This window comes from Rhinoraja longicauda, chromosome 10 (assembly GCF_053455715.1).
Source record: "Rhinoraja longicauda isolate Sanriku21f chromosome 10, sRhiLon1.1, whole genome shotgun sequence".
NCBI classification, from domain to species: Eukaryota; Metazoa; Chordata; class Chondrichthyes; order Rajiformes; family Arhynchobatidae; genus Rhinoraja; species Rhinoraja longicauda.
In genome coordinates, this window is record NC_135962.1 from 19,289,940 (window position 1) to 19,303,359 (window position 13,420).

General features: G+C 41.7%; 1 protein-coding gene across 1 annotated transcript in view; it reads left to right on the forward strand.

Moving 5' to 3' along the window:
- Positions 1-13,179, forward strand: part of LOC144597248 (alpha-(1,6)-fucosyltransferase-like) — a 585,852-nt gene extending 572,673 nt beyond the window's left edge. Inside the window, 1 exon segment of the mRNA XM_078406318.1 lies at positions 12,310-13,179. Within this exon segment, the coding sequence (XP_078262444.1) occupies positions 12,310-12,639 (330 nt within the window). The 3' untranslated portion in view covers positions 12,640-13,179.
- Positions 13,180-13,420: the final 241 nt, after the last annotated feature.

The window sequence follows — 13,420 nt, forward strand, 5'->3', positions numbered from 1 at the left end:
ATCATAAACTAACGTCACGAAATAAACCGTGGCTATGATTAAATTTGCTATTTCCACAATCTCTAATTTAAATGTGGAAGTAAATTGGATGAGGAAGACAGCAAGCTTGCTAATCAAAAATCATTTCATTTGTAAAAAGCAACTTAAGCGGATTTGACAGTCACTTATCATCAGATGAAGTAGTTGGAGTGTTCTGTCAATTAACATTTGAGGGTAAATTTTCCTGAATTCAATATGACAACGATGAAGTTATGACACACATTTATTATTTCATCTTTGAACAAGAATACATATACTTATACAAAAGTATAAAAATGTATCTTTTTATAAGGATTGAAAATTCTATTTATAATTTATCTTTTTGTAAAAGATAGTTGGAGTTACTTTAGTGTTTTATTGTCACGTGTACCAATGTACAGTGAAAAGCTTTTGTTTGTGTGCTGTTCAATCAAACAAAAGATTATACATGATCACAACCAATCCCAAAGAGTCATAAACCGTAAAGTCATAGAAACAAGCACTATGACCAACTGCCTCTTTTTTACCCATACCCCTCTAAACCTGACCTATTCACGTATATAAATGTTTCTTAAATGTTGCAATAGTACCTGCCTCAACTACCTCCTCCTGCAGCTCATTCCATAAAGCCACCACCCTTTCTGTGAAAAAGTTTCCTCTTTTCTCTTTCCTCCCTCACCTTAAACCTGTGTCCTCTAGTTCTCGATTCTCCTACTCTGGGCAAGAGAGTCTGTGCATCTATCCGATTTATTCCTCTCAGGATTTTGTACACCTTTATGAGCCATCCACAGTGCACAGATAAAGGGTACAACATTTAATGCAAGATAAAGTCTGTTAAAGTCCAATTAAAGATAATTCAAAGGTCTCCAATGAGGTAGATTGGCACTCTCGCTGATGAGAGGACTGTTCAGTTGCCTGATTACAGCTCGGAAGAAACTGTCCACGTTTCTGTCCAAGAAAATGTATGAAATATTTGATTAGATGACAACAGTAAAAAAGGAAATGTGAAGAGTTTAACATATTTGAAAGTGGAAATACTGCCAGGCCCATTGAAGCGTGACACGCATTGTTAATAGAAGTAAGGGAAAAAAATTGCAGATGCCTTGACCATAATGTTTCCATCATCCCTGTCTGCAGTGGTAGTGCTTGAACATTGGCAACTGCTTATGTTGTACTGTTTTAAACGAGAGGAAGCGAACACCACATAAATACTAACCAATTAGTTTGACTTCTGTGCTTGGCAAATCAATGAAATCAATTCTGAAGCACAGTATAAACCTTCATTAAAAAAGATGCAGATTAATCAAGACGAGTCAGTGTGAATGTGCCAAAGGAAGGTCATGTTTGACTAACAATTATGTTTTTGAAGAGTTCAGTGGGAAGCTTAATAAGGGAACTGCATTTGAGGTAGTCTGTACTGGCATGAATGATTACCTGCCTATATCAACATCCTGCATGGCAATATGTTCAAAAAAGGTGAATGTGCTTGGGATCCAAGAAAAAGACTTGGAAAAGGGGTTGAAAAACAATTTCAGGGCATGAATCAGAGGGTAATAGTCTGAGGACCTGTTACCAGTGAGAACTCAAGGTTCAGTGCTCGGTTCCTTGATTTTGTTGTGTACATTATGGATTTAAACCTAAACATAGGGTCATAATAAAGGGGTTTGCAGATATACAGAAATTAGCTGTGTGACTATCAGGGGGGAAGAAAGCTTTCAAACAAGAGTTTTGCTTGAATGTACAGTCTATTACCCAGGGGAGGGGAATCAAGAAACAGAGGGCATAGGTTTAAGTTGAGAGGGACAGGGTTTAATAGGGACCCAAGGGCAATTTTTTCACTCTGAGTGTGGTAGGTGTAGGGAATGAGTTGCAAAAGGAGGTGGTTGAGATGTACACTAACCACATTTAAAGGACACTTGGACAGGAACATGGATGGGAAAGGTTTAGAGGGATATGGACAAAATGCAGGAAAATGGGGCAGCTTAGATGGGACATCTTGGTCGGCGTGGACAAGTTTGGCCAAAAGGCCTATTTCTGAGCTGTATTACTCTATGGCTCAGTGATGGTCTGGGCAATAAGGTGGCAAATGGAATTTAATGCCGAGGTGTGAGGATTTATGGAGGTGCACCAAGGCAAGGAAATACACAAATGACATTAGATGATGTGATAGGCATTTAGATGTGTGCATTTGAAAAGGAAGGGAGACATATTAAATAAACTAATCAAGCAAAAATAAAACTGAGATCACAATATGTTCCATCTCTACACTTTCAAAGAAGCTAAAAAATAGAGAGCAGAGGCAGAAATTGATTGTAATTGTAATGATTGGTTCGAAAAGAATATGGTGCCAAATGAATGGTTGGCAGCTAATGTGATACCAACATTTAATGAGGGAAATGGGCAGAGTCCTCAGATTTACAGACCAGTCAACTTAACATCATTGTTAGGAAAAGGTAATGAAATCCCCAACACAGAAAATAGGAAGTGAAGGGTACAACAACAAATCATCACCATGGATTTGACAAGTGATAATCTTGCTCATTCAAGACTCTTCTTCAGACTCAAAACTATGGAAACTATGGAGACTTACAGATAGTAAATGGAGATTCTCAAATAGTAAATAATTCTTATTTTTTTCATTTGTCTTTTCCAACTCTCTCTCAAAGAAGTATTTTTCTTCATTTCGCTTTCTCTGTCTGGTTAGACCTCACTTCGCCGTAGTAGAAACATAGAAACATAGAAAATAGGTGCAGGAGTAGGCCATTCGGCCCTTCGAGCCTGCACCGCCATTCAATATGATCATGGCTGATCATCCAACTCAGTATCCCGTACCTGCCTTCTCTCCATACCCCCTGATCCCATTAGCCACAAGGGCCACATCTAACTCCCTCTTAAATATAGCCAATGAACTGGCCTCAACTTCCTTCTGTGGCAGAGACTCACAGACTCACCACTCTCTGTGTGAAAAAAAACTTTCTCATCTCGGTCCTAAAAGACTTCCCCCTTATCCTTAAACTGTGACCCCTGGTTCTGGACTTCCCCAACATTGGGAACAATCTTCCTGCATCTAGCCTGTCCAACCCCTTAAGAATTATGTAAGTTTCTATAAGATCCCCCCTCAATCAGCAGTACTCTGCTGTTCACTCACAATCCTCAAAAGTGATGGAAATTAGCTGTAGCTGAAGAGTGAAAAAAATCTCCCAACTTGTGCAGTTCACATTGAGATAGCTCGCGCCAGACAATTCATCTGTTTTCTGTTCGTCACACCATTGTTAGCCCTTTCCATCCATAATGTATTAAAATGGAAATGCGATCATCTCTATCTTCCCTTTATGACAAATAGCTTATGGTCAGTAAATTGAAACAATAACCTTGCTAATAGCAACAATGTAACATTGAGAGTTCCTCACTCAAATTTATTCAGAGCAGCTTTCTTCATAATTGACTCCAGGAGATTAAATTCATGATCTGCCTGCTGCAAAAACAAAAACTCTTGAGGCTGTCCCTGAATCTCAATGGTGCTTTGTCCATTTCAAGGCTTAAAATGTCCTCATTTGAGGTTTCATTTTGTGCCAGTCATCACATAGGAAACAAGTTGTGGCGGTACAGTGGCAGAGTTGCTGCCTTACAGCGCCAGAGACCCGAGTTTGATTCTGACTATAGGTGTTGTCTGTCCAGAGTTTGTCAATTCTCCCTATGAATATGTGGGTTTCCTCTGGGTGCTCCAATTTCCACCCATGCTCCAAAAATGTGTAGGTTTGTAGATTTCCGTAAAGTGTCCTAAGTGTGTGGAGTAGAACAAGTGTAGGGGAGTGATTGTTGGTCGGCGAGGGCTCGGTGGGCTGATGGGTCGAATTCCACACTGTATCTCTAAACTAAACTAAAGTAACCAATGTGGTTGCTAATATCTTTCAATAAAAGACAAAGTGCTGGAGTAACTCAGCGGGTCAGGCAGCATCTCTGGAGAACACGGACAGGCGACATTTCGGATCTGAAGAAGAGTCCTGACCCAAAATGTCGCCTATCCATGTTCTGCAGATGCGCTACCTGACCCACTCAGATACTCCAGCACTTTGTGTCCTTTTTGTCAACCAGCATCTGCAGTTCCTTGTGTCCACATTTCAATAAATGAGTGAACATTTTTGGGGGGAGAAGTTAAGGAAGTGAATTGAGATTTCCTCTGCATCTTAGCTTAATTTAAATCCTCCAAGTGTTTAATGGTGAGAAGATTTAAGATTTGTACCTTAATAGCAACGATAACATTTCACCTCTTTTGGGAAATAATCTCATCAAATGTCAAGCTTTGGGAACAAGGCAAAGAATGAATAATGAGAGCCATAAAATGAAGACAAAAGTACAGTGAGCTGAGAAAGCAAAAGACCAAAGCTTATTCCTCTTCACTTCAATTTTTTTTTAATTTATTTGTTGTTCCAGGAAGTAATCTGTCACATTTACACACTGCTGTACACCCTCCACCCCCCTCCCGACCAGCTCCCCACATTCTCCCTTTAAATCAATCCCTTACCTGCATTAACCCACTGCTTCAGATTTTATGCATGTGAAACTTTTCACCATCAAATCTGAAATTGTACTGCAAAATTACTGCAGTGTTTTTGTGATTAATGCACCTGTCCTCCCTGATGCTATAAAGTCTCTCTTAACCAGAACCTCTTTCTTCAACACATTCCGCTCAGCTACGTTCACTTAATTAGTCTCGGGTGAGTAAATATTCTCAAGCATAGCGCTGTCCTGATGAAGAGATTATGTCAAATGGTAGAGTTTTTGTTTTTTATATTTACTTTAATGGCAGGTTTCAAAATTCAGTTCATGGTAGTACTGACAGGTACAATGGTTGTAAATCAGTCGAATAAATTATGCCCATTTCCCATTTCAATTGAAATGGCTTCAGATTTTGACTTCAGATTTTAGACATACAGCGGGCAAACAGGCCCTTCGGCCCACCGAGTCGGCGCCGACCAGAGATCACCCCATACACTAATCCTTCACACGAGGGACAGTTTACTTTGTTTATTAACTGTAGCCAATTCACCTACAAACTGTACGTCTCTGGAGTGTGGGTGGAAACCGGAGCACCGTGGTCACAGGGAGAACATACAAACTCCATACAGACAGCACCTGCAGTCACGTTCAAACGTGGGTCTCCAGCGCTGTTAGGCAGCAGGCGTATCGCTGAACCATTGTGCCGCGACTCCCAAAGAGAACCAATTCCTGCAACTTGTGGGTAGAAAAATTCTTATTTGATTTTCCTACCAAGTCATGTAAGAAAATGTATGCATAGTTTATACATGGAATCTGGAAAAACAAATCTGGGATCACAAATTGTTATTTTTCCTATGTAACTGCATTGAAAAGGGTTCAGTGGAGACCAAGTCTGTTTTAATATCATCAAAGATTATGGTTAATATTCAAACGGGATTGCACACCCCTTTCGACGGCAGTCTTTGCTGCCACTTCATTGCTACACATAACGGAGGGTCAGTGCAGCCAAAAATAAATTCAGTTAAAAAATACTGGAAACACTCAGCACGTAAAGCAACATTGGCAGGAAGAGAAACACGAAGCATTACATGATAGAAACAAGGAGCTGCAGGTGCTGGCTTACAAAAAAGACAAAGTGCTCGAGTAACTCAACAGGTCAGGCAGCATCTCTGGAGAACATCTATATACTAAAACTCTTGTTTGTTATCTTGTTTGTGACTGAACTTCAGCCAAAATGGTACACGATAGCGCGACTGTTTTAGGCCCACCTTACTCACCATTGTCACTTTAGTGATAATGCAAGTAATTTTATTGAAATTGGTGTTATATTTTAAAAGTTATTCACATTTTTAAGTTTAAAAGGAGGGGAGGGGGGAATGGGGGAGAAGGGAGAGGGGAGGGGGGGTTGAGGAGAGGGGGGAGGGGGGGAGGACAGGGTGCTGCACCAACGGGTCCACTTGGTCTAGTGGAAAATAAAATTACAGATCTGGGACCCTTCATCAGAACCAGGAAAGAGACAAGACAAGGTGACGTTTTGGGTCTGAAGACAGATCTTGACCCAAAATCTCACCAATCCATGTTCTTCAGAGATGCTGCCTGACCTGCTGAGTTACTCCAGCATTTGTGTCCTTTTAAGAGATCAGAGGTTAGTTTTCAGTAGCAGAGAATGTGAGGAGGAAATCAAAATGAATAGAGAATACCTTTGAGAGGGTTAAGATCAAATAATTTAACGTAGCAGTTCGACTAAGAAGCTTAAGCTGATCCTAACTGCTACTTCACCTGCTGCATTCAGTCATTCCTTCCTGGAGGCGTAAATCTCATTTTTTTACAAGGTGAATTTGTTGGAAGACTGCACAGAATAGTGAATATTTAAGATGGAAAGGCACTGAAAGCTCAGATTTCTTCCACAGCCATGAGCAATCTTGAGTCGACGCAGCCTATTTTTAGAAGCTGACTTGTTTGAAAGAAAAACATTTGGTGAAAAACAGTAAGACACTTCTGGCAACTGCACAGGATAGCTAAAGTACAGCTGGGAAATTCTTGTAGCTGAGGTGAATATCTGTAGAGAAACGGAGTTAATTTTTCAGCTCTTTGTCCTTTCAGAATAATTGAAAAAAAAGTCAAAGATTTAACCGTTTTCGAGTGGGCATAATAGGTTTGGAATATTTTGGGGTGGGTTGAGGACGGTGGTCCCAATAGGTGGAATTAAGGAGTAATAAAGAAGGTACGCTGGCACATGACAAGTGTCAATGGTCATAATAGAAGTAAAGCAAGGAAATGTGGGTGTTGAGGTGGAGTAAATGGAAACAACAGAATCAATTGGAGCATTAGAATTAATGGAAGCATCAGGTGTCTGAAGTAAGAATAAACCAGCTCAAAATAGCCATCTTTTATATAACGCCTTCATGGTGTTGTAACTGAGTCGCACAGAGACTGAGGCTGACAGATGCAAAAGGTCTTTATTCACTACAGTATAACTCCACTTCTGGCACTCAATGGTACACTGATGTTTTATACTTTTCAAACACAAAGATAACAGTAAGTATTTAATTGCAGTTTTGACGGTTATAATTACCCACTTAACTTTAACATTTTAAGGGCAGATGGGATAACTTTGCAGGATTATTTTTTTACAGTAGGAGCACTTTCCAACTGGACGAACTCTTTAAATATTAAAATGCCAAGGGCTGGTCTGAAGGGTTTTGAGTGAAAAATGCCAAACACCCAAAATATTTTACTTTTGTTCATTTTGGGGGAGGGCTTGCTGGATATACAAACAGTTAGAATATTAATTGACGAAACAGACATGTCCGGTACAGTGTAATAATTGGTGAGGATATTTCATTTAATTATGTGGTAATGGAGGAGATGGCCACTTAATACCCTAACCTGATCGCTTCACTGGGCTTTCCGTGATGGCTGATTACCACAAGCTTTGAATTTATTTATCGTCTTGTCTCGTCACAATTGGACAAGATCACGATGTCCCACCTCAATGGGCTGCAAGTGTCAGTGGATGTCATGCTGTTTGATAAGGGGTTGGAGAGGCAAGATGCGGGAAGATTGTTCCCGATGTTGGGGAAGTCCAGAACCAGGGGTCACAGCTTAAGGATAAGGGGGAAGTCTTTTAGGACCGAGATGAGAAAACATTTCTTCACACAGAAAGTGGTGAGTCTGTGGAATTCTCTGCCACAGAAGGTAGTTGAGGCCAGTTCATTGGCTATATTTAAGAGGGAGTTAGATGTGGCCCTTTTTGCTAAAGGGACCAGGGGGTATGGAGAGAAGGCAGGTACAGGCTACTGAGCTGGATGATCAGTCATGATCATATTGAATGGCAGTGCAGGCTCGAAGGGCCGAATGGCCTACTCCTGCACCTATTTTCTATGTTTCTATGTTTCTATGATAAAGTATTATTATACGGCGGCACGGTAGCGCAGCGGTAGAGTTGCTGCTTTACAGCGAATGCAGCGCCGGAGACTCAGGTTCGATCCTGACTACGGGTGCTGCACTGTAAGGAGTTTGTACGTTCTCCCCGTGACCTGCGTGGGTTTTCTCCGAGATCTTCGGTTTCCTCCCACACTCCAAAGACGTACAGGTATGTAGGTTAATTGGCTGGGTAAAATGTAAAAATTGTCCCTAGTGGGTGTAGGATAGTGTTAATGTACGGGGATCGCTGGGCGGCACGGACTTGGTGGGCCGAAAAGGCCTGTTTCCGGCTGTATATATATGATATGATATGATATGATACAAGTGTCAATAGATGCAATTGCCTTGTCAATTTACAAAGCTAATCTCTTAAACCTAGTTCACCAGCAGCCTGTACAGGCACTCCCCTTCTTATGTAAGGGTTACGTTCCGTGAACCATTACGTAAGTCACATTTTACATAAGTCAGAATCACCGACTCTCGCCATTGGGGCACTTTCTGTGGTGCATAGCCTTCTGGGTAAACACCACCGCCATTGCCGGCTTGTTTCCGATGTAAACTTGAGTGATCGTACAATGTTGTGGAAATTATAAACTGCCTTGATTGCACCGGTAAAGAATTGTTTATGTAAACAAGAGTCGCCTGTTGTGTAAGCCTGTAATTGTGGACACAATTGTGTCTGCTTTTATTGCTGCAGGAAGGTTTCATATAAAACAGTTTATTTTGAAATCAGGTTCTTCTTTCAATAAACTGACTGCTCCCCCTATTTCATAACTCCTGAGCCATGCTTCATACCTGATTTCTCCTTTCTAACTGGAGTGTTATCAGTCAAAGATTGAGAAGAAGGCATTAGAACAAGTACCTGAAGCATAGAACTGAAGAAATGGTAGCTGTGGTTGGTGCGACAAGTCCTCAGAATTGCTCTGCCATTTAATGAGATCATGGCTGATTTGTTCTCTACTTCAGCTCCAATTTCCTGTCTATTGCTCAGAATTCTATTCTATTTTTTCTATTCTAAAGACTAAAGATCACTCCAGCTTCCAGGGTATTCAATGATTCAACCTTCATTAATCTGAACTTTCCACCGGACGAAAGGAACGATGTTGTGTCACTTCATTCATTCAGACTGCAGCAATAACATTCTGTCCTAATGCCTTTCATGAAAATCCTCCCCAATGACCTGCTTGATGGATGGCGAGCTCGCAACTCAATCCTCCTGAGTGGCAGAGCGTTGCTTCTTTCATGCAGCTGAGCCCAGAAATTCATTCCCGCTCGACAACACTGAAGGCAGTATCAGTGTGTCGATCTTAATAAATTATTGCATTAAAGTCTGCAGAACTGAGTTTCCAAAACAAAGTACAAAGTGCTGGTGCTGCTGTAGGACACATTTAGAGCTATTAACCAGGGAAGGACTCCTCAGTAACATCACTGAAATCAGCTCTTGGCTGCTTTTCTTCTAAGTGGATCTAGGTGCCTTCCCAAATGCTGGTGTTTCACTCTGATTAAAGAGTGCAGTACGTATGAGAATTCAGATTAAATCATGTAGATTGACAATGTTTATTTCTTTCCCTTGAGCTTTGTGCCCTTTTATGATGGAATCACGAATGTTTCAAGTTTGCCATCATATTGTTCTGAGTCATCTTTAACTGAAAGGTATATGGATTGTGATGCTTCCATTAAGACTCGTTGGGCAGTAAACACAATGCAGTTCTGTTCTATACGACTTGGCTTTTCTCACTTTTTTTCCCTTTCACTCCATTTTGATATTTAAAAGTATTCTTCCTTCAACTGATAAAACATGGACTGCTTTTTAAAAGTGGGCACCCCAGTAGAGTTCATAAGTTCGAGGAGCAGAATTAGGCCATTTGGCCCATCTATGTAGTCTACTCCATTCAATCATGGCGGATCTATCTTTTCCTCTCAATCCCATTTTCCTGCCTTCTCCCCAAAACCTCTGATATCCATACTCATCAAGAATCCGCCAATCTCTGCCTTAAAAATGTTCATTGACTTGGCCTCCACAGCAGTCTGTGGTGAGGAATTACACAGATTCATCACCCTCTGACTAAAGACCACAGATTCACCACCCTCTGATGAAAGAGTCAGTGTCCTAAGTTGTCCAATATGCATGTTGGTCAGTGGGACTAAGTTTAGTTTAGAGATACAGCATGGAAACAGGCATCACACACCCTCCACCGGCTTGTCGTCTTCCCACAGGGCATCCTGGTGCCATCACTACCCTCGCGCATCGATGAGCCTTGGGTGCCCAACACCCTGTTGCCGGTTTGTGGTTTGTCCCTCCTCAGACCACTGTCGGTAGGTACTCATCACTGCTGACTGGGAGCACCCCACAAGTCTTGCCGTTTCAGAGATGCTCTGACCCAGTCGGCTGGCCATAACAAATTGGCCCTTTTCAAAGTCGCTCAGGTCTTTTCTCCCATTCTGTCCATTTCTCCTGCATCCAACACATCAAGTTCAAGAACTGACTGTTCACTTGCTGTCTGATATATCCCACCCCTTGACAGGTGCCATTGTAACAAGATATTCACTTCACCTGTCAGTGGTCATAATATTTTGGCTCATCGGTATTTTGGCTCCATATAGACAGCACCCATAGTCAGGATCGAACCCAGGTCTCTGGCGCTGTCAGGCACCAAATCTACCACCGCCCACTTGCTGTTCTAAATCAGAGAATCAATAAATGCCCAGAGAGGAAAATCAAGCCAACGACGGAACAGTGTCACAGTGGTAGAGCTGCTGCCTCACAGCGCCAGAGACCCGGGATCAATCCTAACTATAGGTGCACTCTGTGCAGAGTATGTATGTTCTCCCTGTGACTTCACAGGTTTTTTCCGGGCACTCTGGTTTCCTCCCACATTCCAAAAATGTGCTGGTTTGGAGGCTAATTGGCTTCTGTAAATTGCCCCTAGTGTACAGGATGCAAAAGTGGCATAACATGGAACTAGTGTGTGGGTGACCAATGGTCAGCATGGACTCGGTGGGCCTGTTTCCCTGCTGCATCTCTAAACCAAGCTCGAAAGTAAACTAAAATATTTTTTTATCTGTCAAATAATGGAGGGCATACATTTAAGATAAGTGGGGAAATATTGAAAGGGGATCTGAGAAGGAAGTTCACACAGCGGGTGTAGGAAAGTACTGCAGATGGTGGTTTAAATCAGAGGTAGACACAAAAAGCTGGAGTAACTCAGCGGGCCAGGCAGCATCTCGTGAGAGAAGGAATGGGTGACAGGGCATAGGTTTATGGTGAGACGGAGGAATTAAAAAGATATCTGAGGGGCAAATGTTTTACACAAAGAGATGTTGGTATTTGAAATGTGATGCCAAAGAAGGTGGTAAAATCAAGAACAGTTACAACTTGAAGAAACATGTGGACATGTACACAAATAAGCAAGGCATAGATGGATGCGGAATTAACGCAGACAAATGAGATCGGTCGAAATAGGTATGATGGGCAGTATAAACATAATGGGCTGAAGGACCTGATTCTATGCTGTATAATTCAGGATTGATTTTGCAAGTGAGTGTTAGAATTTGGAACCATTGCTCACAGAACTATAAATCTGTGCTTTTAATGCCAGCCATCACGTACTTGGCAGTCCTGTAAATATCTGGCCTACATTTTCATGATTAATTCACTTTAATGGAATCTCACCAACGCATGAAGTAACATCACTGCCTTGGTCCATTGAAGGTATGTAGCATTGTTGAAGTCATCATTGACATGGTGCCATACAATGAGTATGCAGCATTGTTGAACATCACTGCCTTGGTCCATTGAAGGTATGTAGCATTGTTGAACATCATTGACATGGTGCCAAACAGTGAGTATGGGAGTTCCAATGAAATACGCAAATATTGAAATATTTTGCTTCTTTTATGGTGAATAGCCAAACCAAATCCTCCTATAAACCTTACACAAGAATACTAAGCGCCTTCCACATGTATTGTTTGCACTGTAAAGTGATGCAGCTTTAAAGTGAGCAGTCTGAGCAATCACTCTCCACCCTATGCGACCAGCAGATGCTAAGGTCAGCTGGCAGGATTTTACAAGACCCCTCACACGTCCTGTTCTCTGCGTTTGAGTGGCTCCCCCCAGGACGCTGGCTTCGCTGCCCAGGCTGTAGGACACAGAGGAGAAGGGCAACCTTTGTCCCCAAGGCTGTTCAGTTCCTCAACTCCCAACCACCCCTGTCCCGCTGCTCACCCTGCTCATCGCCCCCCCCCCCCCCCCCAATAGTTTTTGTACTACTCTACATGCCTTTGTAAATTGCCCCACGGGGACAAATAAAGTGTTTTTGAACTTTGAACTTGAACTTGAAATTATATTCCGTTTCTGTTTCCCAGGTTTGTCGAGTGGCCTATGAGATAATGCAGACATTACACCCAGATGCATCAGGTTATTTCCATTCCCTGGATGATATCTACTACTTTGGTGGACAAAATGCGCACAATCAGATTGCAATTTCTCCTCACAAACCACAGAATCCGGAGGAGATTGCATTGGAGCCTGGAGATCTGATTGGGGTGGCTGGCAACCACTGGGATGGTTATTCCAAAGGCATCAATCGGAAATCTGGGCGAACAGGCCTCTATCCATCTTACAAAGTGAAGGAGAGAATTGAGACTATTAAATATCCAACATACCCAGAGGCTGACAGTGAGAAGCCACAGTAACTGCAAGGACACACCGCAGCCTTGGTGAATGTATCTCGCCATGCATCTGAAATCCAGCCAACGATTTTTTTTAAATTGAGTTCTGTGCAGATGCATCTATCGCCCTCCGGTTGTGTTTGGTTGTCTGCCATTAATTCACGGTGACCCTCAGTGACTGACACTGACCCGTTGTACAGGTTAGAGCATGAGCAAATGTCTGTTCAGTCATGGTGCATAACAGTCTTCAACCTTGGACCTTCCTGAAGAACCGTGCTCAGCATTAGCACAGAGATGTCTTTGAAACCTCCGCTTGAAAGAAAGAGTTTAAATGATCTGGCAGCAGAGATGTGAAGACATAATCCATTCCACACGCCTGTTCTTAAGATGACATTTTGTTAAGAAATGAAAGAGTTTGTCCTTTGCAAGGGTGGGCACGATCAGAATAATCAAGTGCACATTCTCATTTCACAGTCTTTTGTAAAAGCAAAATCATGGACAGAATCTTTAATACATAATTTCCAGACATTGTCTTTGATAACAAAAGTAAATAAATCTAAATGAAACCAATTGAGACAGAGTTTCTCCTCCTTGTTGCTGGTATGTTTAGGATTAAGATGGCATTTAACTGTGCTGTTTGGCCTTCAAAGTTCATAAATGTTTGTGATCTCCCATTGTTTTCAGCAACTTGTGTATGATCCCTCTATAATATAGAGTCTATATGTTACTCAATCTTAACCATTAACGCGGTTATTTATCACCATTAGTTATTGAAATAATATGTCCTACATCTGATCTTTTAAAA